The sequence below is a fragment of the Gallinula chloropus genome (genome assembly GCF_964237585.1).
Source record: "Gallinula chloropus genome assembly, chromosome: 13".
Classification (NCBI taxonomy): domain Eukaryota; kingdom Metazoa; phylum Chordata; class Aves; order Gruiformes; family Rallidae; genus Gallinula; species Gallinula chloropus.
The window spans coordinates 15,230,049-15,256,240 of NC_140098.1; the positions used below are offsets into that span (position 1 = coordinate 15,230,049).

Consider the following 26,192-nt stretch of genomic DNA (forward strand, 5'->3'; position numbering starts at 1 on the left):
CCTACGGATTGTATACTGTTTGTACATCTCCTGAAGACCTTATTTCTGATCATGTAACCATTCAAAGCAAATGACCTGCCAGATTTCAACCTCCTCTTACTCAACTCAGGAGTATTTTAAGTGTTACACTGTGAATGCACTAGAAACTTCTTCCACAGCATTGTAAACTACATCGAATGCTTCTTGGTTGGCTCAAGCTGAGTATCTTGTCTCTATTTCAGTAAAACATTCTTAATGCTTTGTCAGGTTCTTTGTGTACTCGTCCTAACAAAATTAAGAATCCCCAAAAGGTACATGGAGATTTGCAAAACTATTTTAAGAGAATAAGCACAAAATACAATTTGAAGGAGGTGGCAAGGCTAAGGCCAGGAGCTGAGGTCCAGTGTTCTGCTCCTGGTTGCCCAATGGACCTGGCAGAAATGAGGGCACTTACTTCATCTTTTGAGTGCACTGGAACCACCAGCTGTCTAGGGACATCCCTTTTTGCTTTGTGTTCCCCACCAGCAGCTGTAACACAGAAAAGGTGCAGGGAATGAGGTTTTAACCAGTTTCATCCAAGGCTTGCCTCAGGCAGTGTCAGGTGAACTGGTTGAACTGGCCCCCTTTTATCATCGCAGACTGGGCCTATTTGGGCCTCTAGGCTTTGGGACAGATGCAGTTGGGCAAAGTAGCCATAAATCTAACTTTTCCTGACTTTTCTGTGTGTGGTTTGGGACAGGGACCCTGCTATGCCAAGGCTGCCCATCTCTTGAGGGAGAGGGGGGTCACTTCCAGCTCACCTTCAGCTGGGAGCAACTAAAACCTCTTAATTGAGCAAAACCAACTAGACAAGACAAACGGTTAATCCCCTCAGGTGTGCAAGCAAGCCCTGCCGCTGACACCCTGTGAGGAGACACAGCTCTGGTGTGAGTCAGGCGCAGGGCTTCGCCTGATCACGGGAAATGGCGAATCGTGCTGTCTTCCCTAGCGTTGTCAGGGGATAAAAGGCTGGTAGAAGCCAGGCTCAGCCTGTCCTGGGGGAATAGCGTTGGCCGAGCCGACACCGCCTTCACCGCGGTGAGAAAACCCGCCCGCGCCCCCAGGGAGCTATGGCGGCGGGGGGGCCGTGCCGGAAGGGGCCGTGCCGGCCTGGGCGGTGGCGCCCGGCGACTCCCCGGACTTCTACGCGATGCTGCCGCTGCTGCGTCGGGTTTGGGTGGTCGCTACCTCCCGGCCGGGGATACGACGGTGTAGCCTGGGCGCCTGCTGCTCCTACCGCCTGCGAAACGCCCGTGAGTGCTGCTGCTCTCCGCGCCGCTTCCCTCAGCGGGGTCCCGTTTCCCTCAGGGGGCTCCGCCCGAGAACTGGCTCCCTCAGGCCGGTGCTGCCGCCTCCCTTCGAGGGGAGCAGGTCCCGCCGCCTGAGGAGAGCGGGTCACTGCCCCGAGCCCCCCTCGCTCTCCCCGCCTGGCTCATCGTCCCCTTGTCATAAGGGAGCCCCGCAGCCTTCCCCGCTATGCCCCGAGCCCCCGCCCAGCTCGGGGCTTAGGCAGCTCCCGCGTCCCTCCATCGCTTCCACCGCCCCGGGCTGAGGGGGCTGCGGCGCCTCGAGAGTTTGTGCAGGAGAGGCGGGGACGCCTAGTTCAGCCTGGTTTTGTCCGTGACTTTACTGAAACTTCAGGAAATGGCAGTAACAATAACAGCTGTGGCATGCTTTTGGGGAGCATTTTGCTCTCCAGCCCCTGGATTACCTGTGTGCGGTGACCTTGTGCAGGCTGATAAAGTCTGCTCCTTGCTGAGAAACTCGAGGGGGAGGGTTATTTAGCTTCCCCTCATGTGAGTGGTTTGTTAAAGGATTTATTTTTTTATTTTCCCTTGTGAAAGACCAAAAGCAGTTCTGTCTACCAAAGTAGCTGGTAACGCAGGGCTTGAGAGTGGCCCTGCTTTGTGTTTGGTGGATGGGCAGGGCACAAAAAGCCTTTTGCACCAAAACCCTTTAGCACCAGTGCTCCCCAAATCCGTGCAGATCTCTGTTCTCTTTTTTTGAAGCAGAATAAAATCTCATGGAAATTACTGATTGGTCTGCCCTGCTCGTGCCAGTTTGAGATGCCCAAGCAGGCCCCAAAATGGCTGACTGCCTAAGCTGGGCTTGGTCAGTACGGGTATGGGTGCTTCGGGAGCAGTGGTGTAACCCATAAGCACGTGTAGGCGAAAGACCAGCACCTGCAAGAGACTGGTTTTGCTCCATCCTCTGTCTGGTGCAATCTGATGTGAGTTGATGGGTGTATGAGCAAAGCTGCAGCTGGGTGCTGAGACTCTGGCAAAGCTGTAAAACTGAAGCTACCTAAAAATCACTCAGCAATAAAAGGGAAACAATTTTCTGACAAGTAACGGTCATAATTTCTTTGCAGAGCATTTTTCAAATGTAGGAAGGTACCAACACAGTTCTAGATCAAATTGCTGCACTTCCCTGTGTGGCTTTGAGTCATGCAACTGGAATGTATTATTTTTTTACTTTCCTGCTCATCAGCTGACTTGAATTAGCCTCTGGAGCCACTATGCCAAAGCACCTTCTCTTGCCAAAAAGTTCTGAAATGTTTAATGGGAAGTTCTGTGTGGTGCATTAGAGCCTGACCTCTCTTCATCATCTTCCAGTGCATCCGCTTTGGCAGAGTCCGCTTACAATTCCTGGGGGCTCCCGACAGTCTCCTATCAATATCCAGTGGAGAGACAGTGTTTATGACCCCTTTTTGAAGCCTCTGAAAATCAGCTATGACCCAACAACATGTCTTCACATCTGGAACAACGGATATTCATTCCTGGTTGAGTTTGATGATTCTACTGATAGATCAAGTAAGCAAAACTCAGACAAATCTATTTAATATCTTACTAATGCTTAGAGAGGAGAAATAGTAGCATGATGTGAAACCTCAGGACAAAGGTTGAAAATGAATGTGTGGTTTAAAGAGCACTTTAGCTAAAAGTGGGTTTATAGTGGTGGGAGTTGTAATGCAGGAGTTCTATATAAGCCTCACTTTTACTGTGTATTTATTACCATGGACATTGTGCACAAATCCCTTGTTGCAGATTGAAACTTACTGCACTGCCTTTTGCTTAGGTCACAGCTTTGTCTACATGAGTCAATCTTCACTCACGTGTATGTGTCTACTTAATTTGAAATGAGATTCCATCATTATACTTTAATAATATAATCTGCCACTCATCTCTTTTGTGGTGTTAACATACGTAAATGATGCATTTGAAATAATGAGCAGTGAAATGACTTTCATGGTTGGAATGCACACACAGTTATCTGGGTAAACTTCTGGAGAGTTAAATAATACTGAGCTGCTTCCATAGGGAGCAGGTGCGTGTGTTCCTCTTGCCTCAGTGTAAGCAGGAGTACATGCACATGAAATCCAGTTGTGCATTCCAGCAATTTAATGTGAGGAAGCACTCTAACCTGAGCAGCCAGATCTTCTTTAAATGCTCAGTAAAGTGATTTAAAATGAAGATGATGCTACCAAATTCCTGATTCTCTGTCCGTTGCTCCTTTTAAGAGCTGACTTTTCCAAAGGATATTGCTGATACATATAAAGAAGATATTTCATAGAAGTAGGTAGTAGTTCATCAGGGGTATTGCAGAGCACATTATTCATGTTGATTACTCAACTTGTCCTGGAGGGAAAAATTGAGGGACCCTGGGCAAGTTTGAACCCGTTTGGTTAGAGTGATTTGTGTTTAACACCACCGCTTACTGTGAGAGATCCTAGAACTTTGCAAGAGATGTGGTAATGCCCTTGGGGAGGACACTTTCAGCATGTTAATAACCTAATGCTTTGTCTTTGAGACACCAGTGTTTGTAGTTGATGTTTGGAAAGAGGCTGATAAAACAATGCAGCAAAACTGGTGGAATACATGAAGCTTTTAGGGGCTTAAGTGATGTTTGGGATTTTGTTGTTGTTGTTGTTTATAGCTGTTCACCCAGAATTTTCGTTTCCAACCAGGGAATGTTCTTGCCCTTGTTTGTTTGAGTGCTACGATATAGAATGAAGAAACTGGGTAGTGCCCTTCTATTTGTATGGTACAAACTGCTAGTGTGTTAGTGAGGTGGGCTTGGAGGGGAGACTAAGACATCTTAGCTCATCAGTGATTTTAACTTACCAACTTTAGATGGGTTTGCTTTTAATTTCTCAGTCTCTTCATACAGCCATACGCCACGATCTGTTGAGGATGCTGTACTGAAAAGTGTAATAGTTTGCAGTTTGATGGGTAACAAAGTCGTGGGGTGTTTTTCCTGCAAGAGTTGATGTAATGGAGAGGAACTGCCTGCAGGAAGTTAGGAAAGGCACAACACAAACACCCAGGGGCTGTTTTTTGTGACAGCAGTAAGCATGGGGTCATCAGGACTGTCAATCAGAAGGGTCCTAGCCTTTCAGAGGCTGGTTGTTCAGAGCACATTTCAGCTTGGACACATCTTACCTGCTTCACCTGTAAACCTCCACTTGAGGTAGATATTTAAGTGTGAGCATTCCTGGTGCCTCTTTCTGGATGACTGCCTTTCCATCATCATCACCTTCCTCAAATGAATTAAAGTCAGTGAAGGGTGATGATGACTAGAGGAGGATGGCCTTAAACTATCAGTGGCCTTAAACTATCAGTGATGGGATTCTAAAATGGCAGAGAAACAACACATCAGGGGATGCTGCTATATAAATAGCCAGGTTTTTGAGTGCTCACCTCTGTCCTCCACCTTTCTCTCTTTACTGCTTTGATTTCTGCTTTTTCTTTCTGCCAGCTTCAGTCTAACAATAACGCAGAGAAGGAAGCTTATAAATAAATAAATAAATAAAAACCCCAGCAAAACTGAAACAGAAGATGAAAAAGACAAAACAAGTATCCAGGATAGACAAAAACTCCTGACATGAGGCAAAACTAAAGGTGTGAGCAGAAGATGAAGGTAGTGCTGGCATGGGGTGTTTGCTTGTGAGCAGAGCAGGGGGATGAAGGAGGAGGAGGAGGGTGTGGGGAAGGTATATACAGAACTTGGGTCTGAGTGTGTGCATGTATGCCACCTGCTGCAAGGAAATGACACTGAAACAGACCTACAGCTGTAAGGAAGAGCTGATGTGATTCTTTCCTGGCTTCTTGTTAGAGTTCCTTTCATCTTCTGCTTTGTTTTGAAATTATCGGGACTGGTAAACTGAGAGGAAACGAAATCCTTGTAAAGGGACTGAAAGTTCCTATTTGTTTCCAGTCACTTTCTAGTGTCCACTACAGGAGCCTGATTTTCCACACAGGTATAGAAATACTTTAGTTGCAAGGCAGAGGTTCAAGTGAATGTGATTATTAAGATGAACGCAGTAACTTGTGGGTTTGCAGCATCACGTATTCAGGAATGGACAGTGTTAGAGCTCAGAAACTTCCATTCTGAAAGGCTTGGCAGCGTGAGCCACAACTTCATCCCATCCCTGAACGATGTGTTTCTCCTACATCTTTTCTTTAGCAATGGTCACTATTGCATTTATGCCAAGAGCTTAGTAGCAGTGGATGAAATTAATTAAATGCTGAAGGAAGCTTATAAACAGGAAGGGAATCAACTTCTTAAAAGGGTAGATAAAGGTGGGATGAGGGGGATGGATTAAAGCTAAAGGAAGGAAGGTTTAAATTAGATATTAGGGGGAAGTTTTTTATAGACAGAGTGGTGAGGGGCTGGAAGGGGCTGCCCAGAGAGGGGGTGGGTGCCCCATCCCTGGGGGTGTTCAAGGCCAGGTTGGATGGGGCCCTGAGCAACCTTGTGTAGCTCCAGGCCTGGAGGTTGGTGTCCCTGCCTGTGGCAGGGGGTTGGAGCTCTGTGACCCTTGGGGTCCCTTCTAACCCAGACCAGTCTGTGATTCTATGATTTGCATAGCTTGTCTTAGCTTACTCTTCAATCACAAGAAGGCCCATCTAGTTAGAATTTCAAAACTGCTGGCTGGCTTTCAGGGAAAAGAAAAACTCTTAATCTCTTTTTTTCTCCTTAGCATTAAAGTGATTAACTTCTTTTCAGAAGTAGCATTGGGATTATGTACTTTATACAGCAGTTTGTTATAAAATCTGACCATGACATACAGTTAAATAAAATATAAGCAAATGGGTTTCTACAGCTACACACTTGTTAGCACTTTGGCAGTAGTTATGATTTCTCATTTACCAGATGCTGTGATGTAATAGCTATCAAGAAGACTTTGCAGGATGTTCCTGATGCAGTTAAAAGGAAATGAGTAAAAACCAACACTATAGACAAACTAGACACACTTCTTCATTTGCAAAATGATGAGACACCTCCTGAAATCAGGAGAGCAGACTGAATGTTTACCTTTACTTGTGATTAAAAAGTGCACTAAAGCTTCCAGAAACTCAGAATCTTTCCCAGACTGTATCATAGAATCCCAGCCTGGTCTGAGTTGGAATGGACCCCAAGGGTACACCAGGTCTTCCACTTGTGCCACTGCCTTAATCTGCATATAAATCCTTAACTGTTGGTCTTCGAACAGGGCTGACACTGGGCAGTTGTGTAGAGGTGGGGATGTCATAGTATCACAGACTGGTCTGGGGTGGAAGGGACCCCAAGCATCACAGAGCTCCAGCCCCCTGCCACAGGCAGGGACACCAACCTCCAGGCCTGAAGCTACACAAGGTTGCCCAGGGCCCCATCCAACCTGGCCTTGAACACCCCCAGGGATGGGGCACCCACCCCCTCTCTGAGCAGCTCCTTCCAGCCCCTCACCACTCTCTCTGGAAAAAACTTCCCCCTAATACCTAATCTAACCCTTTCCTCCTTCAGCTTTAATCCATTCCTCCTTGTCCTGCCATTATCTACCCTTAAATGTATGTTTAGATGTTTTGGGAAGTGTAGCTTGGACAGTTCACAGTAGGCACAGTATTAGGATATTTCTGGATGTGCAGGAAATCTTTTCACACTGGTTATGCAGCCTGAAAGCTGGGTTGAAGCAGAACAATACATTTAGATTATTATAATTTGAAAGAAAAATAAGCAGTGGAATTGGATGTTTGACACAATGTACTGATTTCTGGCAAAATTGTTTTTTTTTTTTTAAAGTCTTGTATCATCATGAGAAAATACAAAGGTTTTTCCCAGCTAGGGAGGTTTCACTGGGATGCTGTTCTGTAGGTGTATCCATTGCTTTGTCATGCTGTTTTTTCTGGTAAGGCAGTTCTCCTATGCTGAAAGAATGAGCACAGAATGTAACGTGCCATCATTGTGTCTTTGCCATGCTTGGTGTGGTTGGGAAAAAAGGATATGCTTGAGGAGAGATGGATGAGGAGACAGTTCAGCTCCTTGCCTTCAATTTTCATACTGCAGATAAGAACAGCGACCTGTTAGCAACATAAACTCTACAAGTAGCCAAGCAGTGGAGGACTGTTCAGTAAGGTGGTTGCTCCAGCTGATTCCTTCCTTGGGCAAACTTACTTCAAGCAGCATCTCGCTCTGTTACTTGTCTGGATGATTCTACATCAAGTTTATTACCATGTTTGTCTGGTTCTGTTTTTCAGTTATTGTTGGAGGTCCCTTGGAAAACCAGTACAGGTTAAAGCAGTTCCACTTCCACTGGGGAGCGATAAACGAGTGGGGTTCAGAGCACACAGTGGACAGTAAATTTTACCCAGCAGAGGTAAGAAGCACTGCAGATGTTGTGGGGACTGGAGGCTAGGTCTTTGTCTGTCTGTGATGGTATTACATGCTAGAGAACTCCCCAGTTTGAAGAACTGTAGCTTATTGTTAAGGATCAGACCTGGTAAGTGCCACAGCTTATCTAATATTTTATTAGTAAGTTCATATTCACTGGGTTTTCTAGAAAAGAGCAGAGTCTTAAAATTGAACAGTGGCCCCGTTACTGAAAATTTCAGGGATGTTTTCTTCTCCCTGCATGTTCCCAGGGGTAGCTGCTGGATAAACCAGTGGCAAGCAGCAAAGAATCCCTGCCACTTCAGCTGGGTTGGGATGGAATGGCACGACTCTGCCTGTCCTTCTTCCTTTTAAAGGGCAAAAGGATGAGACAGAGCAGGCTGAGGGCATGGTCAGTTAGCAATAAACTCCCAGGTCCCAGCTGATGTGGTGCAGCCAGAAAATACTGAGGTAAATCCAGATTTGGGTGTTGGACTCGATGATCTCTTGAGGTCCCTTCCAACCCCTACAATTCTGTGAAATGTGCAAGCTCGGATCTCAGTGACAAATTAAAAGCTGAGCTGCAGTAAGTGAAGAGTTCACATGAAGTGCAGGATCTGTTTTCTTGGGAGCATGGTGAATGCACTGTGTCTCAGCTGCTGTCTCTAGTGGATCTCCAAATCTCCTGATCCTTAACTGCTTTAAAGTCATTATTACTAAATGCTTGCAGAGAAACAAAAGCACATAGTAAATATTCTTGAAATAGATAAATTTGAAGAGAAAATGGAAGATTATTTAATTCTCACACCCATACCTGTAATTCAAGAAGCTTGGTCTCACCTACTTTGTATAGAGTAACTGTCCTGTGTCTGTGACCCCAGAGCTTTGTTAATGGTAGAAGGTTTATTTCAATTAACAATGATTTTTTTTTTGTGTGTTTCTTGAGGTCATTAGAATAATGAACAGCAGAGTTCTGTGGTAACACAGTGGTTATCAGGATCACCTTATTATCTGTTTTCACCTCAATCACTTACCAGGTGAAAACAGATAATAAAGTGATTGTTAAAGTAGCAAAACTCTTTTGTGATGAAGTAACTATCAAGGCAGAAGGAGAGCCAGTAAAAAGGATGGAGCCAATGGGACAAAGAACAGATTAAGTTGCTCAGAGAGGAAAGTATGACAGGTATAAACATAGTTATATACCCAAATGGAGAATGTGAAAAATGATTATAGCTTATCTTTGAGAAGATGTTTATCTCCTGTTAATGTGTTCAGAATGATGTCTGTCAGCTTGGCAAGGTGTTTATTAACAGCAAGACAGTGTGACTAAGCTTTGGGACTGGTGCTAGGTGATACACAAACCCCCTCAATGGAAGGCTTGTCTTGGACTGTAAGCAATGCAGGGGGAGCTTATGTGCAGGACAATGTTCCTTAGCAGAATAGCGTGCTCTGGGTTTCCTGTTAGGAGATGGAAGAGTCTGTCAGTTCCAGCTACACTTAGCTATTTTTCTGCCTTGAACTAGCATTTCTGTAATTCCACAGACAAAATCCCTTTCCTATGTGTGAAATGTAGTTAATGGGCCTTTAGCTAGTGTTTATAAGAAGGCACACACACAAATAAAGGGAATACCATTATTTTCTGCTCTACATGGTGCTGGTGCAGCCTCATCTTGAGTACTGGGTGCAGTTTTGGGTGCCACAGTACAAGAGGGACATAAAAATATCAGAGAGTGTCCAGAGGAGGGCAATGAGGATGGGGAAGGGTCTGGAGGGGAAGGTGTATGAGGAGAGGCTGAAGGCCCTGGGGTTGTTCAGCCTAGAGAAGAGGAGGCTGAGGGGAGACCTCATGGGGGTCTGTGGCTTCCTGCTGAGGGGAGCAAAGGGGCAGGTGCTGATCTCTCTCCTCTCTTTGGGGACCAGTGATAGAACCCAAGGGAACAGCATGAAGCTGTCACAGGGGATTTTTAGGTTGGGTGTCAGGAAGAGGTTCTGTCCTGAGAGGAGGGTCGGGTGCTGGCACAGGCTCCCCAGGGAAGGGGTCACAGCCCCGAGCTGGGCTGAGGGCAGGATGCCATCAGTGCCCTCCTCTGACTCTGGGCTGGGCCTGTGTGGAGTCAGGAGTTGGACTCAGTGGTTCTTACAGGTCCCTGCCAGCTCAGAGGATTCTAGGATTCTATGATTCAATAACATTTTGGTCCTCATTTATGTGGTGTGTGGTTTCTGAGGTAACTCTCTGCCGTGTCTCAAATCGCCAAGGACCAAACGTAGCAAAAATCAAAAGTCAGGTTTCTTGATCTCACTGCTGTGCTCTGTGTGTGTGTTGATATTTTTTTTTCCTTTTCATTTATTTACATTCCAGCTGCATTTAGTACACTGGAATGCTGTGGTATACCCAACTTTTGAAGAAGCTGTAATGGAAGGGAATGGCTTGGCTGTTATTGGAGTGTTTTTAAAGGTAACTTCACTTTCTGTAACGAGCTGTGTTGGTGCCTTTTCATTTTCATTTTGTTATGAAACATTTAGGACAAAATACCTCTAGGTTTTTGTTGTTGTTTTCACAAGAAAAACCTGATTAAGGTAGATATGTAGAATGTCAGCTAATGATCCTTTAACTCCTACCTGTCTCCTGCAGCTAGGAGCACATCATGAGGGGCTTCAGACGCTGGTTGATGCCTTGCCAGCAGTTAAACATAAGGTAAGAATCTCCAAGTGTCCCACCAGTTATCACTCAGCATAGCTAATGCAGCTGTTCAACATAAAGAACTCCCTGAAAATAGCAAAGCACTATACATCCATTTTTAGGGGGCCTGATTGACACCTTGGGTCAGTTGTTGATTATGCTGGAGGGGAATTGAATTTTAAGAAGGAACTGCATGCTTTAAGCTTTCCAAACCTCTTGGTTAAGAAATGATGCTCTTGAGGTTGTATCCCCTTAGAAGGGGGATAATGTGTTCAATGCTTGCCCTCACTTGAAGGTGGCTCTTCCTCCTCTGGAGGAGTGTGTGTGTTGTTTAACTGGGAGGAACTTCTTTGGTGTGAAGTGGTAGTTTATTTCTTGTGGAATTAAAGGCTTCCAGATTTTTGCGTGGTCTTTGAGGGGGAGATTATCCTTTGCTTTTTTTTTTCAGCACTGTAAATTTTCTGCCAGGGGAATGGGACTTTCTTCATAGCTGATTTCTGACTTCTGCCAGGAGAGGGAGTGCTGCATCTCTGATAGCGCTTAGACACAGCTCATGGTCCTCCAGGTGCCTATTCCTATTGGAAAGTACACAAACACACACACAAACTGCATCAATAATTATGCTGGCTTGTTAAGCACATCCAGTTGAAGTCATTATCCCATTATTTATCGCAGTAAGGATTTTTTAAATCCAAATAAAACAAATATTTATGGCAGTGCAGTGAAAACTCTGCCAGATAAATGCCAAACAAGTCAGTTCAGTGCCAAAAAGATGTACAAAAATCTGTGAATGTACATCTATTATGAGAATGTAATATGAATTTGAAAGAAACTAAAATCAGGATCTTAAAAATATATGTAAAAATAGTATCAAACATTAGGCTCATCAAGCTGTATGTGGGCTGCTCTGAAAGGGATCTCATTTCCAAAAGGTGTCAGTCACCCACCAACTCATCAGCACTTGGTTTAAAACTTTGAAGACCTTTGTTATCAGCAATAACATAGAATCACAGACTCACAGGGGTGGGAAGGGGCCTCCAGAGCCCATGGGGTCCAACCCCCTGCCAAAGCAGGTTCCCTGGGACAGGTCACACAGGTCGGTGTCCAGACAGGGCTGGAATCTCTCCAGAGAAGGAGACTCCACACCCCCTGGGCAGCCTGTTCCAGGGCTCCCTCACTGTGTATCACTGACATAAGCACCCAATGCTGAGGAGCATCATCCTGGTGAGGAGGAGGAGTAAGGTCAGATTCTGATGTCCTTGCACCTTCCTCTCTCACATGGTGGGTAAAAGCTCCCATCTAGAATCTCTTCTCTAACTCCATAGTTTTGAAAAATTCTTTACTCTAATGTTTCTCATTCTCAGTGGGGAACTGGTAAGACCTATTGAAGGAAAACCAGGATCTTCCTTCCCTGCACTGCCAGGATATCCTGGAAATACCCCAGGAGTAGAATGTTTTTGTAGGAAACCGTGGGTTCTGAAGCTCCTCCATGCTGCCTGGTTTCTCAGTTGTGGGAGTGTGCATTCTGGAGACTTGAATACTTGATGAAAATACTTTTAAAGAAAAATTTTAGCCCTCTTCCCTCTCTCAGCTGCCTAAAAATCACGTGGTGAAAAGTTAAAAGCACTATTGTTTGCAGTCTGTTAAGTTTATCTGGCAGAACTACCTGAACTTATTCCACACTTGCTCTTTTTCCTGTTTGCCTTTAGCTCCCACAAAGACGCAGTCAGTTGCTCCTTCTTGTTCCTTCTGCACTGAATTCCTAATGGCTTGTGGGGACACCAGAAATAGTCACACTTTGTCTACTCACTAGCTGCTGCTTATGCCTCAAACCCAGCTTACCAATTTCCTACAAATTTATAGGGTTTTAACTTCTCATTTAATGTTGGTTGTTATTAACATTCACCATACCTGATTTTGCACATGTATGCATAACACATACCGTGTTTCACCTTGTTATATTTAAATGTTCTCAAAACACAGTTTTTAAAAGTAAATTCTTTCTGGGCTTTAGGACACTGTTATTGAGTTTGATGTCTTTGATCCCTCCTGTTTGATCCCTTCATGCCCTGATTACTGGACCTATGCGGGCTCTTTGACTACTCCCCCGCTTACCGAGTCAGTCACATGGATTATTAAGAAGAAGCCCATAGAGGTTGATGAGAATCAGGTAAGTCTCATGTTCACCTTTCAAATCATGGCATACCTGTTTGACTGCCTGCTTCCATGGAGGGGAAGGTGCACAGTAGTAGTTGATTATAATTCTCTGAGATCAGTGGCTGCCTGACACTCAGTATTTGTTTCAGGAGGTACCCTGACATTAACACTTATAATTGAAAGACTTAAGACATCTTCAGTAAGCATTTAAAGATGTTTTATTTCAGCTCTCCTGTAGAGTTTTACCTTGTTCTATGATAAACAATGCCTTATGCTGGAAGCTGCACCTTGAAAGCTTCTCAAGTTATGTGTTGGAACACTGTATAACTTCACTCTCCTTACCAGGATGCAGCGCTTCTTGTGGGAGGAAGGGAGGAGAAAGGGCAGCTTCTGTGAAATTCTAAACTCTGACCTTTTGTGCATGTTCTCAATGGCCAAGTGCATTTGCACAGAGCTCTCGCAGTCTCTGCAAGGATTATTTCTCTGTTCTTCTTTCTCTTGGGCATTCTCCAAAGGTACAGAAGAGATGGTGGGTGGCTCTGAGTCCTTCATGTGCCATTCTGATGGCAAGAGATAGAACGAGGCCCCACTGGAATTTTCTCCTTTGTAGGCATGTTTACTCTATATTTGGCTCTACTGTCCTTGAATTCCCTTTTTTATTCCCCTTTAAAAAAGGGGGAACAGACAACAAAAGGTTGCAACAAATGTGTGTAATACAGAAGTTACTCGAAGTGGAGGAGTTTGTGCTCCTCCACTTGTGTTTGTTCTGACACCCACCCAGACTTGTCACCATATGCCCTCTGCTGCTTTTACTTTTAGTACTTCATGTTTCAGTGTGATTCCTTGGTAGATGTAGGGACAGGTAGAAAATGGTCAGAAGGAGGACTCATTGGTTTATTGGCAGTACTCAGGATTATGTTTTATAGTCTGTTTAAAGAAGTGGAGTATTTGAGGGACATTACAGCATGGAACAAGTCTTGGAGATGGCTGCAAAGCCTGTAAAACTGGACAACCCCCCCAAACCTACCATGTTTTCATGGTCTAGGAGGCACTGAGAGTTATCTGTGCATTGTCCCATGTCTTTTGAAGCTTTGATTAATAATGAAGTGCCAGTCTAACGAGGCAAAACACTGGTTTGGGGGTGGGTTTTTTTTTAATACAACTTCTGCCTGGAGCTAGTCCATCTTGAAAGTCATGCTCCAAGCAAACACTACCTCTGAAGAATAGCCACGTATTTGATCTTAATGTTTTAGTTTACATAAAGGAACAGGACAGGAAGAACTGGAGACTGTTAATGGAGCAGAGAGAACTGAATTCATAGTGTGGCATTTTTTCCAACTGAAACTTTTTTTCTCCTTCCCTCCCTCCTTCTTGGCTCTTCACTCATTCTTTTATGGCACAGAAAGGCTCAGAGTTTACTTAACATTGTAATGCCCTTCTGAGCATTAAAGGCTGATCTGATGCATGCTTTACTTTAATCCCAAGTTACAAATCACTGAGAACAACTGCATGGATTGTGGCTTGCTGAGGTGCCCTCTTTTCTGGGTGCCAGCATATGCAGGTCTGTGGAAGATAACAGAACTCCAGGAAGGGTGCAAATTAAGAAGAGGTTTATTTAAAGATGGCATATGTTCTCTTCCTTCAGTGGGAATCGGTTCTGTCTCGGATGTGCCACGCTTGAGATTTAGTTTGCCTAAAGAAGGCAGATGACTGACAGTTCATCATGGATAGGGATGATAGTGTCATCCTTACCAGCAGGTGACAAAGAAGAGCCAGTAGTTCATGCTGAATTTTCTCAGACTACAAATTTAATAGTACCTTTGATTAGTTATTTTTCTTTTTCCAAGCATGAATGGTTGTGTTTTGTCATGAAGTCCAGTAATCCTCCAGTTAGTAAAGTCACAAAACGGGCCGTTTCTCATCCTCAGCTGGAGGCGTTTCGGATGCTGCTCTTCACTTCAGATGGTGAAGAAGAGAAGAGGATGGTAGACAACTTCCGCCCTCTCCAGCCACTAATGAATCGAACTGTCCGTTCGTCCTTCCAGAGCAGGCGTCTCTTGAGCACCGAAGTGCAGCCCAAGGACCACGCTGAGCAGATCAGGCCGTAGGTGGCCCCTGAAACGTCAGTTCAAGCTGCACTACCTGGATGTAACTGATGATGCTTTCCATTTTTCCCTGTCCTGCAATGTGTGTGTGTCATACAGTCTTACAGCCGGCCAGTTTTTGCTACACTAAGTGCCATTTGACCATCTTAGAGAAGCTGTAGGTTTGGGTTTTTTCCTTATTTTTTTAAAGTAAATAATATTAACACTTAATAAATTTACTTGCTTCAATGCAAGGGGTCAGGAAGGGATTATTTTGACAGTAAAAGGAAAAATAAAGGCAGGAGATCTCTTCCCCTGCCTCTGTTCTGAAGTGTTATGTGCCCCTTCAACTGCCCTTTCATTGACTTGCATGAACTCCGAATCCTGACCGAAAACACTCAAGCAAGAGATGTGAAGAAGTGAAAAGTATAAACACCAGTCAGGTCCTTTTGTGGAATTGTTTCAGAGGTTTGGGAAGAGATCTAGCATCTCTGCACGTATACACATTCCTCTTCCTTTTTTTCTTGGTGCTTAGGATGACAAGAAGAGAGGGGGAAAATGACTAATAGAATCTGAACTCTTTCCTATTTGCTGCATGATCCATGTTTGTTATGGATGCTGCACAATGTTCTCTCCATCCAGAAGGGTTTTTCTAAAACCTTGTAACAAGCATAGAAGCTTTTAGCTTTGGCAGCTTTTACTTTTCTATATTAATAATGTGCCAGGAGAAGAAAGCAGAAGAGAATTCACCAGTATCTCAAGACTGGCAAAAGCAGCAAATTAGGCAAAAATTCCAATTGATCCCAAGAAATGGAGCACATAAAAGGAAAGCAAAATTAGAGTAAACCCCAGCTGACCCCTCCCAATGGGGATTTGGGGGGGAACCAAACAGACTCCAACAGCTTCTGAAACCAAATCCAGCCCTAGGAGGGTATGGACACAATGTAGCATTGGGATACTTGCAGGGTCTTGTCAGTAACTCCCAGAGCACCAGTGCACTCTCTTCAATGTTTTGTCTTAAGATGCACTTTCCTTATCAGAAGAGTTATCCAGCTTCAGGAAACCAGGGACCAGATCATGTTATAGCACCTTATGGTAATGGTGAAAGTGGTGGTTGAAACTTATTTGTGGACCAGTCAAAATTGTTGCATCAGCTGCCACCTGTGGAGCCTTATCCTAGAATTACAGTCCAATTGCTACAAGCATAATCTACCTCTGAAGCATACTACTGCTAGCCATAATTTTCTCTCAAGCACCTTTCTTGCTGGCTTTTTAGGCTTTAACAGTGTGCCTGGGCATGAAATTCATGTACCAACTGTACAGTCAGATTTTCTGAGGAGAAGCAGGTCTGTCTCTGAACTTGTGATGTGATCTTGACTGATTGTATTTGAGGAGTCTTCTAGGAGAACAGATGTTACCTGCTCTGCCTCTGCCAGGAAGCCACTGGTTGCTGGTGTGATTCAGCACAAGTGATACCAGGGCACTAGCTCATCAGTGCTAAATGCAGAACTTGAGAATCAATGCTTTCTTCTTTTATTTTAATCTGAGTGTTCAGTTTAAAAGCACTTTAACCCTTTCTGTTATGACCCTGATGATTTTAAGGCTTTTGAATATTCTCATTTAACCAATTAAGTGCCCAGGTTCTACCTTTTGCTGCCTTAATAGCTCTACCTCAGGCGTTTCAAAAGTTGTGCCTTTTTCCCATGGCAATATGAAATGTGCCCACTTAGCCTTAGAGTCATTCTACATGGGATATGTAAGGAAATCCCCCTCCTCTCCCAGTGTAGTATACTTATTTTCTTTGGTGTAGTATATTTGACACAGAAGTGTTTATCTCTCTGGTTTCATTACCTCTCACAAGTCCTTCCTAATCAGTTGAATTTTACGACCTCAGTTGAACTATGTCACTTTGATTGAACTAAACATCAGCACCCAGATTGTTTTTAATATGTTCTTGGCTGCAGAACCACACCAGTGATGGCTCTGCTAGAGAATGACAGGTTCAAGAATAGTTTTGGAAGGGATCTCTCCAGATCGGGCAATAGGAAAAGAATTCTTCTACTTTCCACTTTAATGTACCTGATCTAGTCATTGTTAAGCTTGAGGTGTTCATTCAGTGCTCTTCTTGCCAGCACATTTCTAAGGAGGATGCTGTAGGAAGATGGCAGTGATTCAGAACTGGCATTTATCTTGTCTGTCTCCGAGATTTTTTTGCTCTGTTATTAGCAGTTTGGAAAAACTGCACTATAGAGACATCTGAATGTTGTTGCCTTTGCACTTAAAAATACAGGTGGCTCAGCAGCGCTAAGCAGCTGCAGGCAGCCTGCATTAATGTGATAATTCTGGGCTGGTTCAGCCTGGAGAAGAGAAGGCTGTGGGGGGACCTCACTGCAGCCTTCCAGTCCCCGAAGGGAGCAGAGGAACAGGAGGGGAATCAGCTTGTTAAAGTGCAGAGACTGGCAGGACAAGGGGGCTGGAGTGAAGCTGGAGGAGGGAAGGGTGAGAGGAGATATTAGGGGGAAGTTCTTTGCGGAGAGAGTGGTGAGGGGCTGGAAGGGGCTGCCCAGAGAGGGGGTGGGTGCCCCATCCATGGGGCATGTTCAGGGCCAGGTTGGCTGGGGCCCTGAGCAACGTTGTGTAGCTCCAGGCCTGGAGGTTGGTGTCCCTGCCTGTGGCAGGGGGTTGGAGCTCTGTGATCCTTGGAGTCCCTTCCAACCCAGACCAGGCTGGGATTCTATAATTAATATTCCTGCCATACATGAATGGGTCTTGTAAAAAGCTTCATGCAATTGCTCAAAGTTTAGTTGCCTTGGCAATTTTCACCAAGTTCTTGTGTGCCTCTGATCAGCTGAACTCATTTCAGTAGTTAACAGCTTTCCTATCATATACAAATACAAAATATATACTTTGTTCTCAGAACTACTGCAGTGTCAATATTTAATCTTTGGATGCTTTATAATACCATAGTAATGCTGATACCCAACTGAGTTCTCCATGGGTAGGTTTGCTCCACTGAACCAAACTTTCTTCCTAAGCGTGTAAATCTCTTCTTAACACACCATTCTTCACCCATCAGGGCTGATGTTGTGTATCTTCTGTTTTCAGTGGTCTGTTTAAAATTCTCATAGACATTTACCTACTTTGTTAAAGTATTGTTGTGGAAGTTTTGTTAGAGAATAGGTGTCTTATCCAATCATAGTTACAAGGTATTTATCCTTAGGTATTTAGGTAAAGTCATGTCTAAGTGTACTGAAATATAATTAACCCATTTCAGCACTGATTGTTTCAAATATCTGGAAACAGGGTCAATGTAGAAAAAAATCCTACAAAAATAAGCTTTACATGGATTTTCTGTTACAATTATTTTGCTGGTTTTCTGAGACTTGCCTTTTTGTGGTTTAGCATCTTTGGTTAAGGCAGTATCTCAGTTGCAGGGTGAATTGCCATTGAAATTAGCAGTCTGGAAGTGAATGGAAAGGGGGGGTTGGAGGTTGGGTTTTTTTAATAGTTATTTTAATTTTAATGTTACAATGACTGCATTGGCCTTGCAAAAGCAAACTTCAGGACAAATAATTCTGTGTGCCTGCAGGTGTATGTGAAGCAGGAGGTGAGATAGAATTCTCTTTCTCCGTTGCACTGAGGGGAAGATGATTTGTTTGTTGGACTGGAGCTCATATTTGTAATGATTTTGCACAACTAAGTTAAACTCTTTGTAAGGTGCCTGCATGGGTATCTTTAGGCTCTTCCTGTACATGATACAATACAAAAGGGTCAGAGTTTGTATTTGTCCTTGCACAGAAGTCGCTTCTGATACTTCATACTGCAGTGGGAGGCATTCCTGTGGCAGTGAGTACTAGGAATAAGTGACAAATAATTTTGAGGACAGCTTATTGAAATGGGAGTAGAGGTTTTTGAGCACAGACCTGCATCCGTGCTGGTCTGACTTCCACCTATCCTGCTCGGAAATCTTTTGGGGTGACTTCATACAGAATGACTTTGGTGTTTGAACATTTGGTATTTGATCCATATTCCTACATTTCAGCACTTTCACACTAGTGCCCTTCAGCTGTTCCTGACCAGTTCCATGCTGTCTTCTCTCATGGATGGCTTGTGTTGGTATCTTTACTGGGGCTCTGACAGGAGTGTGTCTTATGCCTTCAAAAGCTGTAGAAATGGAGATTGCTTTGATCTCCTGAAAAATCTCCTGAGCTTTAGAGTACTGGTATTCTGTGTGGCTTGCTTTTGAGGAAGGGTCCCTCTTTCTACTCAACTTCTTAGTCATTAATATTCATGTTAAAATTCAAATGCCTTAATTTTGAATATCTCAACTTGTATTTCATGGCACATCTTTGTTGTTTTTTTCTCTGTGCATTTTGGTTTTGTCTCACTTATTGTGTATTTTAATGTATGTTATCTGCCTAATCATAATTTACTGAAATAACTGTCCTTGTGGACAACACATGTAACAGGGAATACCTTTTGTTCTCCTAGGATATAGGCCTTTTTCCTCAGTTTTTACCCATTGCAGAGAAACTTCTAGCTGCTGTTAAACTAGTGTGCAACTATGCAATAAAAGAACACAGAGAAACCTGTGTCTGTATCTCATTGTGTAATTAAGCTCCCCAAGTTTAAAAAGTAGATTTTTCTGTCAAGAAAATAATACAATTCCTCCTTGAGAATGAACCAGTTCATTATGAGTGGAGTCTAATCAGATGTCAGACATTCTGTGATACTTAAAAGCTATGAAAGACTCTGCTGAACTGTATTATAATTGGAATGAAAGAACAATGACCTCTCTGTTGCCGTTGTACTGATGGAAGGGTATTTATTTGTTACATTCAGCTAGGTGCAACATGCCATCTAAAACAGGACTGCAAACTTTGAGGATCGTTGCTAAGCTACTTCATTTGCCACTGGTCATTAAGCTGGACCTGTCGACTAAGCTCCCCTTTCCGTTGGGTAATTGGTCTTGATAAAGCTGAGCAGGGATCTGATGTGTAACTCTCAAGAGTTCTGCATTTTGTGGTTTAGAATCTTAGCAAATAACCTGGGGAAAAAAACCCCAAAACTTTGAGTAAAAGAGATTACTTCTGCTGATTTAAAAAAAAGAAGAGATTGGCTAATCAGGTGAAGTAAGGGTTAATTTCTGCCTAGCCATGTCTAGATACCTTATGGATACATCACGCTTAGCTGATTTCATTCAAACAAGATTCCACTTCTTTTGATGGGAAAAGTAGGAGATCACCTTCCTGGTTAAGGAATTCCTCCCTAAAATAGCCAGGCAATACTTTCACCGTGCTGTGGGTACCCTCTGTGATTGACAGACATGCCGTTCCAGTCTGACTGAAGAGTGGTGTGGGTGAAGAGTGAGGCCAGCTCCACTGTTACTACTATTGAAGGCTTCTAGAAGCTCCCACTGCTTCCATTTACCCAACAAAAAAGCTCCTAAGCTCTTGTGTTAGTGCAGCAGAGGTGTTTGCTAAAGAAATGGCTTCTTTGGTTCCAGCAGGCTGTCTTATTTTGATCAAGGCAGCTTTCCTGATAAATGGTTGAGAACATTCACGTTACTCCCAACAAATGGCCAATTTACTCCTGAGACTGGTAATTATTTGTCTTTCTGACAAATCATTCTTTCCCTCTTGCTTTTTGATGTGACAAACTTGAAGTGCCTGAGTATCAGCATATGGAGAACTGATTGTATAATCAAATAGTCTTCAAAGATTCTGCAGAATAACTTGGGGGGCCTGAAGAGAGTTAATGTTCGTGGGCAGGGCTGATGGTAATGCTTAGCATTTGAGAAGTGCTTTGAAGATATAAAGCACTCTGTGAACACACCCTCACACCCTGACTGCAAAGCAGGTATTTTCTCAGCAATACAAAGGGAGAAACAGTTGCAGAATTAATTTGGATTGATGAATTTGAAGGACAGTTGAGTAAATGGTTGACTTTAAATACGGCAGTTGGGTGGCTGCTGCTCCACTGCTGCTTGATCCCAGGATTTCCAAATGGAAATGGTGTCAAAACCAAGACTGAACTCTGCAAATTCATCACTGTTAATTTATTAAGAAATTCTCTTTTGGGAGAATTGGATGCAAAGAGGAAAAGGTAACTTGATCCTGTTCCTGTGATAGTTAATGGAAATGTCTGTGTGTCGGGTTAATACTGGGTGTAAAACACCAACCTTTGACCTGTTCATTTATTTGCATTCAGGTAAGAACTTAGTCTTGAGCACTGGTGAACTCAATCCATCAATGAATGATGCTGTTGACCCAATCATACAATTGAGTTCAAGCATTCACCTGAAAATATGTATATCATAGACCTTATTTCAATTCCAGCCCTCTCTGCTGGACCCTGATGCGATGAGGCCAGCACAGAGACAATCGTGTGTGTGTGTGGTAAGAACCATTTTTAGGTGTTTTTTGTGATTTTACAGTTCTGTGAACACTTTGCCTAGGCTAAAGTATGAAATATGGTAACAAAATGTTGATAAATCTTACATTTGAGAAATAATCCATTTAGATGACAGCCATACAGCTTCTACAGTGGGGCTAATGTTAAGCTACTAAGGCTTTTGGGCTTTCAAGAAAGTTGTGCCAGAAGTATGTTTTTCTGTTTATTTTTAATTCTTTTTCATAGTCTTTGAAATCCCTTCAGGATCCCGTTTCTCTCTGAAAACTAGAAAAACCTGCTTGATGCAAAGGTAATTTTTGTCTAAGCTTTCTTCCTCAATAAGCTAGAGAAAAGTGAAGGCTGCTGGGAGGCTCCGTGGCTGATAGCCACTAGATGTCATGTTCTGACCAGGGCTGATGGGGGTTCCAGTCCTGGCTGGACTGGTCATGCAGCCAATTGTCAGTGTAATGAAAACGGTACTAAACTTTTACCTCTCTCCCCAGAATGCAGATCTTGAGTTTCTCAGAGGTATCTTGCAGAAAAACCTCCTGACCCACCCAACTGGCTGTACCTGCAAGGAGGAGGATGGTCCAGGGAAGAAGGAAACACACCTTAGATTTCAGAGTTTGGGCCTGACTTCTGGTGTGACACCAACCAATGGCTTGCTGCAAAACAACTCCAAGGTACTGTTCCATCTCTCAACGGGAATGAATGGTGTTGAGAATTGAGGTTTCCAGGCTTTGGCCTCTGAACTCATCTCCTGTCCCAGAAGGACCAGAGAGAGTCTGAATTTCCTAAAGAACTGACTGCTGTTGTGAAGTAGCCTGGTCAGTGTCCTTGGATGCCTTTGATAGGCCGTGTGATACAAGTTGCTCATTTTGCCTGTACTCCTGCCAGATGGGTAATTTATTTATTTCTCCTTTTTTGTTGTGTTTTTTTGGCAAACAAGCCTTTTTGGTGCTGTTAGCATCCAAAATGACAGGTGGATTTCTGCAGTGCCTCTGCGTGTGATGCAGCAACGGGGCCTTGGCCTGCCCTTGTTGTGCCTCTATCAGGTGGAGGAGCACAGCACCAGAGCCCGATGGGGCAGGGGGAACGGGGACACCCAGGTTTTGCTGCACATCAGCTTTACACGCACAGACCCGTTCTCCTTTATAACAGCACACGGTCCGGTCCAGGCAGGAGCCCCCCCCGGTGCACAGCCGGGGGGCCCTTGGTCCCATTGTGCCCCTGCTCCCGGCCTGGGCTCTGGTCTCTTGGGGCGCAGGGATGGCTGAGCGGGGTGGGAGGCGTGCGAGCTGCCAGCGCCTGGGAAGAGATCCGCCGGTAAGGGGCGGGCGACGCCGGCGTTTCTCGGGGACTGGCGGCCAAGCGGCTGCCCGCGCAAGCAGAGAACGGTGCGACACCTCCCTTTACTCCCTCCCTCTCTCCTCCTCCCGGAAAGGAGGCCAACCACGCGTTCCCCGCCTAAACGGGAGGTGCCCGGCGTCCCCCCCCCCCTACCCCCCCGCCCCCGTAACAAAAGGAGCGTCTGCATGGTGGCGGCGGAGCGCTCAGCCGCTCCGCGCCCCGCTCCGCGCCGGGCCCCTCTCCGCTCCCCGCCACCATGTCGGGCAGCGGCGGCGGCAGCAGCAGCAGCAACAGCGCGGTGAAGAAGCGGAGCCCGGCGGGCTCGGCCTCCTCGCTGGCGCAGGAGGAGGAGAAGCAGGCGATGGAGAAGATGCTGGAGGCGGCGAGCGGTGGGGCGCAGGAGAACGGTTGTGCCCGCTCACCATCGCCCTGTGCCTCCGCCGAAGGGGTGACCCTGCAGCGCTCCATCACGCTGCTCAACGGCGTGGCCATCATTGTAGGCACCATCATCGGTTCCGGCATCTTCGTCACCCCCACCGGTGTGCTGCGGGAGGCCGGTTCGCCCGGGCTTTCGCTGGTGGTGTGGGCCGTTTGCGGGGCCTTCTCCATCGTGGGTGCCCTCTGCTACGCCGAGCTGGGCACCACCATCACCAAGTCTGGCGGGGACTACGCCTACATGCTGGAGGTGTACGGCTCCCTGCCCGCCTTCCTCAAGCTCTGGATAGAGCTGCTGATCATTCGGCCCTCCTCGCAGTACATCGTGGCTCTGGTCTTCGCTACCTACCTGCTCAAGCCCATCTTCCCCACCTGCCCGGTGCCTGATGATGCTGCCAAGCTGGTGGCCTGTCTCTGTGTCTGTAAGTACCCGCGGAACCTCCCCAGGTTCCTGCTGTCCTGCTACCCCACGTGGCTCCCCGCTCAGCACATCCTTCCTCAGAAACCGCAACCATAGTGCCTTGAGCCCATCTCTCCTGGCTGGGTACTGGGTTTGGGGGGCTGGTTGGAACAGTGCGAGTAGGAAATGTGGCCCCATCCGAAAGAAATTGAGGGGAAATAAAAAAGCCTCAGGCTGCCAGTTACAGGCTAGCGAGCGTCTCTGATCCCCAGCAGCATGTGGTAAATGCAGTGTGCTTTTTCACCATGCGCTGGAATGGGGTTTCTCATGCCTTCTCGCAGAGGCGTGTTCGGGCAGGGTGAAGTCCCCTTCCAGCCCCGCAGTGCTGAGGTGGTGGGTGGGGTGGGCGTCATTTGCAGACACAGGTTCGGATAACACGCGGCTGGGAAATTATCTGTCACGAGCAACTGGTGCTGAACGTGGCCTGTGCTGCAGTGCCTGGCTGCTTTCAGCACCAGCTTTCAGACCAGATGTTTTTTTGGCTCTCAGAGCGCCCTTGCCATGCACAAAACCTGGTGGGTTTTTGCTTCCAAACATTGTATGTGGTGAGAAACGGCTTTGTTAGAGAAGTACGGTCGCTCTGTGATGAATTTGGGGCCACTGATGGCTGCCTGGACACACAAATCTTTCCTGCTGCAGTTTTTATCACCTCTGGTATTTCCAGGTCTGTGTTTTTGCTAGTGAGGCCTCAGGTGATTTCAAAGTCACCCCATCCAAACTCCTCATTCAGTAAATATACAGGACCACTTTCTGCCTTCCCTGATTTCAGTCTGTGCTCCTCTCTGCTGGTAGTGCTCGTGCAGTTGTGAAGGAGTGTGTTGGGAGAGGGTGTGAGTTCTTATGAGGGCTTTATAAAGTGTTGATTTTTATTCATTATAAGTTGTATAGTTTGCTTGTTTGTGCTGTCCAAAGGGCCATCGTGTTGGATTCCTCCACCCTCTGAGGATCTCAAGCATTCAGAATTGTAGCACATGGAAGATACATTGTTGGTAAACATCTTGGTACCCAAACTGGCTGGGTACATCCCAGGGCTAGCTAGCAGAAACAGTAAGACAAATAACACTTTCTTTGGGTAAGGTCTAATCTTACACCCCTGCTAAATTTTTAGGAACATGAGGGCAGCAAGTATACAGGTGTGTGGACTTTCTATCCAAGTTTTGAAGAAGGTTGAGTGCATGTATCGTGCAAATAGGGTCACCCAACTAAGAAAGCTATAGCAGGGTTAGGAAATAGTTCTGACTCTTGCATCAAGTGGGGCCTTGGGAAGTCCCTGGTTTGAGAGTTGTCCTGCCAGTCTGCGGGGTGGTTTCTCTTCTTTCAGGGAAGAGGGGCATGTGTGCGTGTGGTGGTCACATTGTTTGCTCAGAAGCTAACAGAGGGTGGGTTAAATGGACTTTGTTAGTAGTTTATGTCAGCATTTTGCTGTGGAAGAACATACTGCAGTCAACAAAACCTTTGAGAACGTGTCTCTAATAGCAAGCAACTTTTCCTCTGTAGGATCTTCCCCAAAGTAGGTGGGATGTGTCGGCTCTGTTCCCGTTCCACTGATGAGAAAACAAACACTGGGGTACAGTAACCTCTGCCACAGTGATGTCTGGTCAGTGACAGTGTGAGATTGCAGCATGAAGCTTCTTGATGCCAGGTCACATTCCCACTTTCACCTCTCCAATACGTGGCTCCAGCTCTCTTTTCCCAGCAGTTAGTAATTTTCCTGAAGCAGAATTTCTTCTTCAACCTTTATCTTGAAATGCCAAGGAAAGAGTTGCTAGTTCTGCAAATCTGAGTCATTTCCATGTGTTTCTTCTTTAAACTTCACTCCCCCAGCACCGCTGGCTACTCCGTTGTTTATGCTTTGAGTTACATTTCTGTTTGTCTCCTCTGCTGCAGAAGGTTAGTGCATCATGCATTGCCTTCAGCAAATTAGTCTTCTGTAACTTTTGATTTTTTGGAATTAGCTGTTCCACCTCCTAGTGCCAAAACCACATCACGAAGCAGGAACAATAAATGAAGGAAATCTGGTCCAAGGACTTAGGGAGTCACACAAAACCTCTGTGGACTAACAAGCAGCTTTGTTACACAGTTGTTCCAAACATCCCTCATCCCAGGGAGATACTATTTTTTTCCAGGAGCCCTAGGGTAGGAAAAATGGCCTATTTTGTGTGTGCACTCGAGAGCATACGTTCACAAACTATCTCAAAGAGGGGAAGAAATGTTTAGGAAGCATTAGGGGGAATTTGGTGCCCTGGGCAGGAATACAGTTGACTTTTATTTATGTAGCCAAAACCCAGTGGTCTAGAACAGTACCAGCTGTATTCTTTGCAAAGTTTGTATCTCATCATAAAATGCAATTGGCTGGATGGTTTCTAGTAAGAGGAGAACTAACAAAAGTGATTTGTTTCCCCTTTGAGTGTTACTGGTGTTGAATGGTTGAATAAGTAGTGTGTTGTTCAGTATTTGCCACTGTGAAGTACAGAAATTGAATTCCCAGGCATTAAGATAACGTACATAATTTGCAGTCTTGAAAGAAAGGAAAAAAACCCTCAGCTGGAATAGGAATTTTTGTTCCCCTTAAGGTGCTGAAGAAAACAAGGTGGGTGGTAAGTAGAATTTAACTACAAATAGGTATTTTCTGCTATCAAGATTGTAATCTACAGACAGTTGGTATGCAAGGCTTACTCCTTCCATGAGACAACATGAATGCTTACTACAGTTGCCAAATAGAAGTGTGGGAATTCACTACAGGGAAGTCTTCCCCAAGCAAGATGGATCAAGCTGTTCATCATTAGCGTGGCTTATGTTCATCACAAAACCACCAGAGTTCCCTAATTATATGAATTTGCAGGTAGTTTGACATGGTGCTTTTCAGGCTGTGGGTTGCTTGGGTAATTCCCAAGTGTTATTTTATCCATAAAGTTGGGTGGGTGATACTTTTGGGGCTGATAAATCATAAAAGCAAATGCAAAGGGATAAAAAATGTAAGGATCAC

At 45.0% G+C, this 26,192-nt stretch overlaps 2 protein-coding genes and 1 long non-coding RNA gene across 3 annotated transcripts in view; all 3 read left to right on the forward strand.

The window, feature by feature from the left end:
* Positions 1-1,168: 1,168 nt before the first annotated feature.
* On the forward strand, positions 1,169-14,592 carry CA5A (carbonic anhydrase 5A; the record flags this gene model as incomplete). The annotated part of the gene is made up of 7 exons (XM_084270179.1): positions 1,169-1,271; positions 2,634-2,831; positions 7,536-7,654; positions 10,007-10,102; positions 10,280-10,342; positions 12,342-12,497; positions 14,413-14,592. The coding sequence occupies 7 exons, from the start codon at positions 1,169-1,171 to the stop codon at positions 14,590-14,592; spliced, it is 915 nt and encodes a 304-aa protein (XP_084126305.1).
* Positions 14,593-21,105: 6,513 nt separating this feature from the next.
* Positions 21,106-21,880, forward strand: LOC311196707. Its single transcript, XR_014617593.1, has 2 exons — positions 21,106-21,271; positions 21,465-21,880. It is a non-coding gene; the product is annotated as an uncharacterized lncRNA (long non-coding RNA).
* Positions 21,881-22,567: 687 nt separating this feature from the next.
* The window catches only part of SLC7A5 (solute carrier family 7 member 5), a gene marked incomplete at both ends in the record, with an annotated part of 34,226 nt that continues 30,601 nt past the window's right edge, over positions 22,568-26,192 (forward strand). The window contains one exon of the mRNA XM_084270352.1: positions 22,568-23,168. Within this exon, the coding sequence (XP_084126478.1) occupies positions 22,568-23,168 (601 nt within the window). The remainder of the gene's footprint in view (positions 23,169-26,192) is intronic.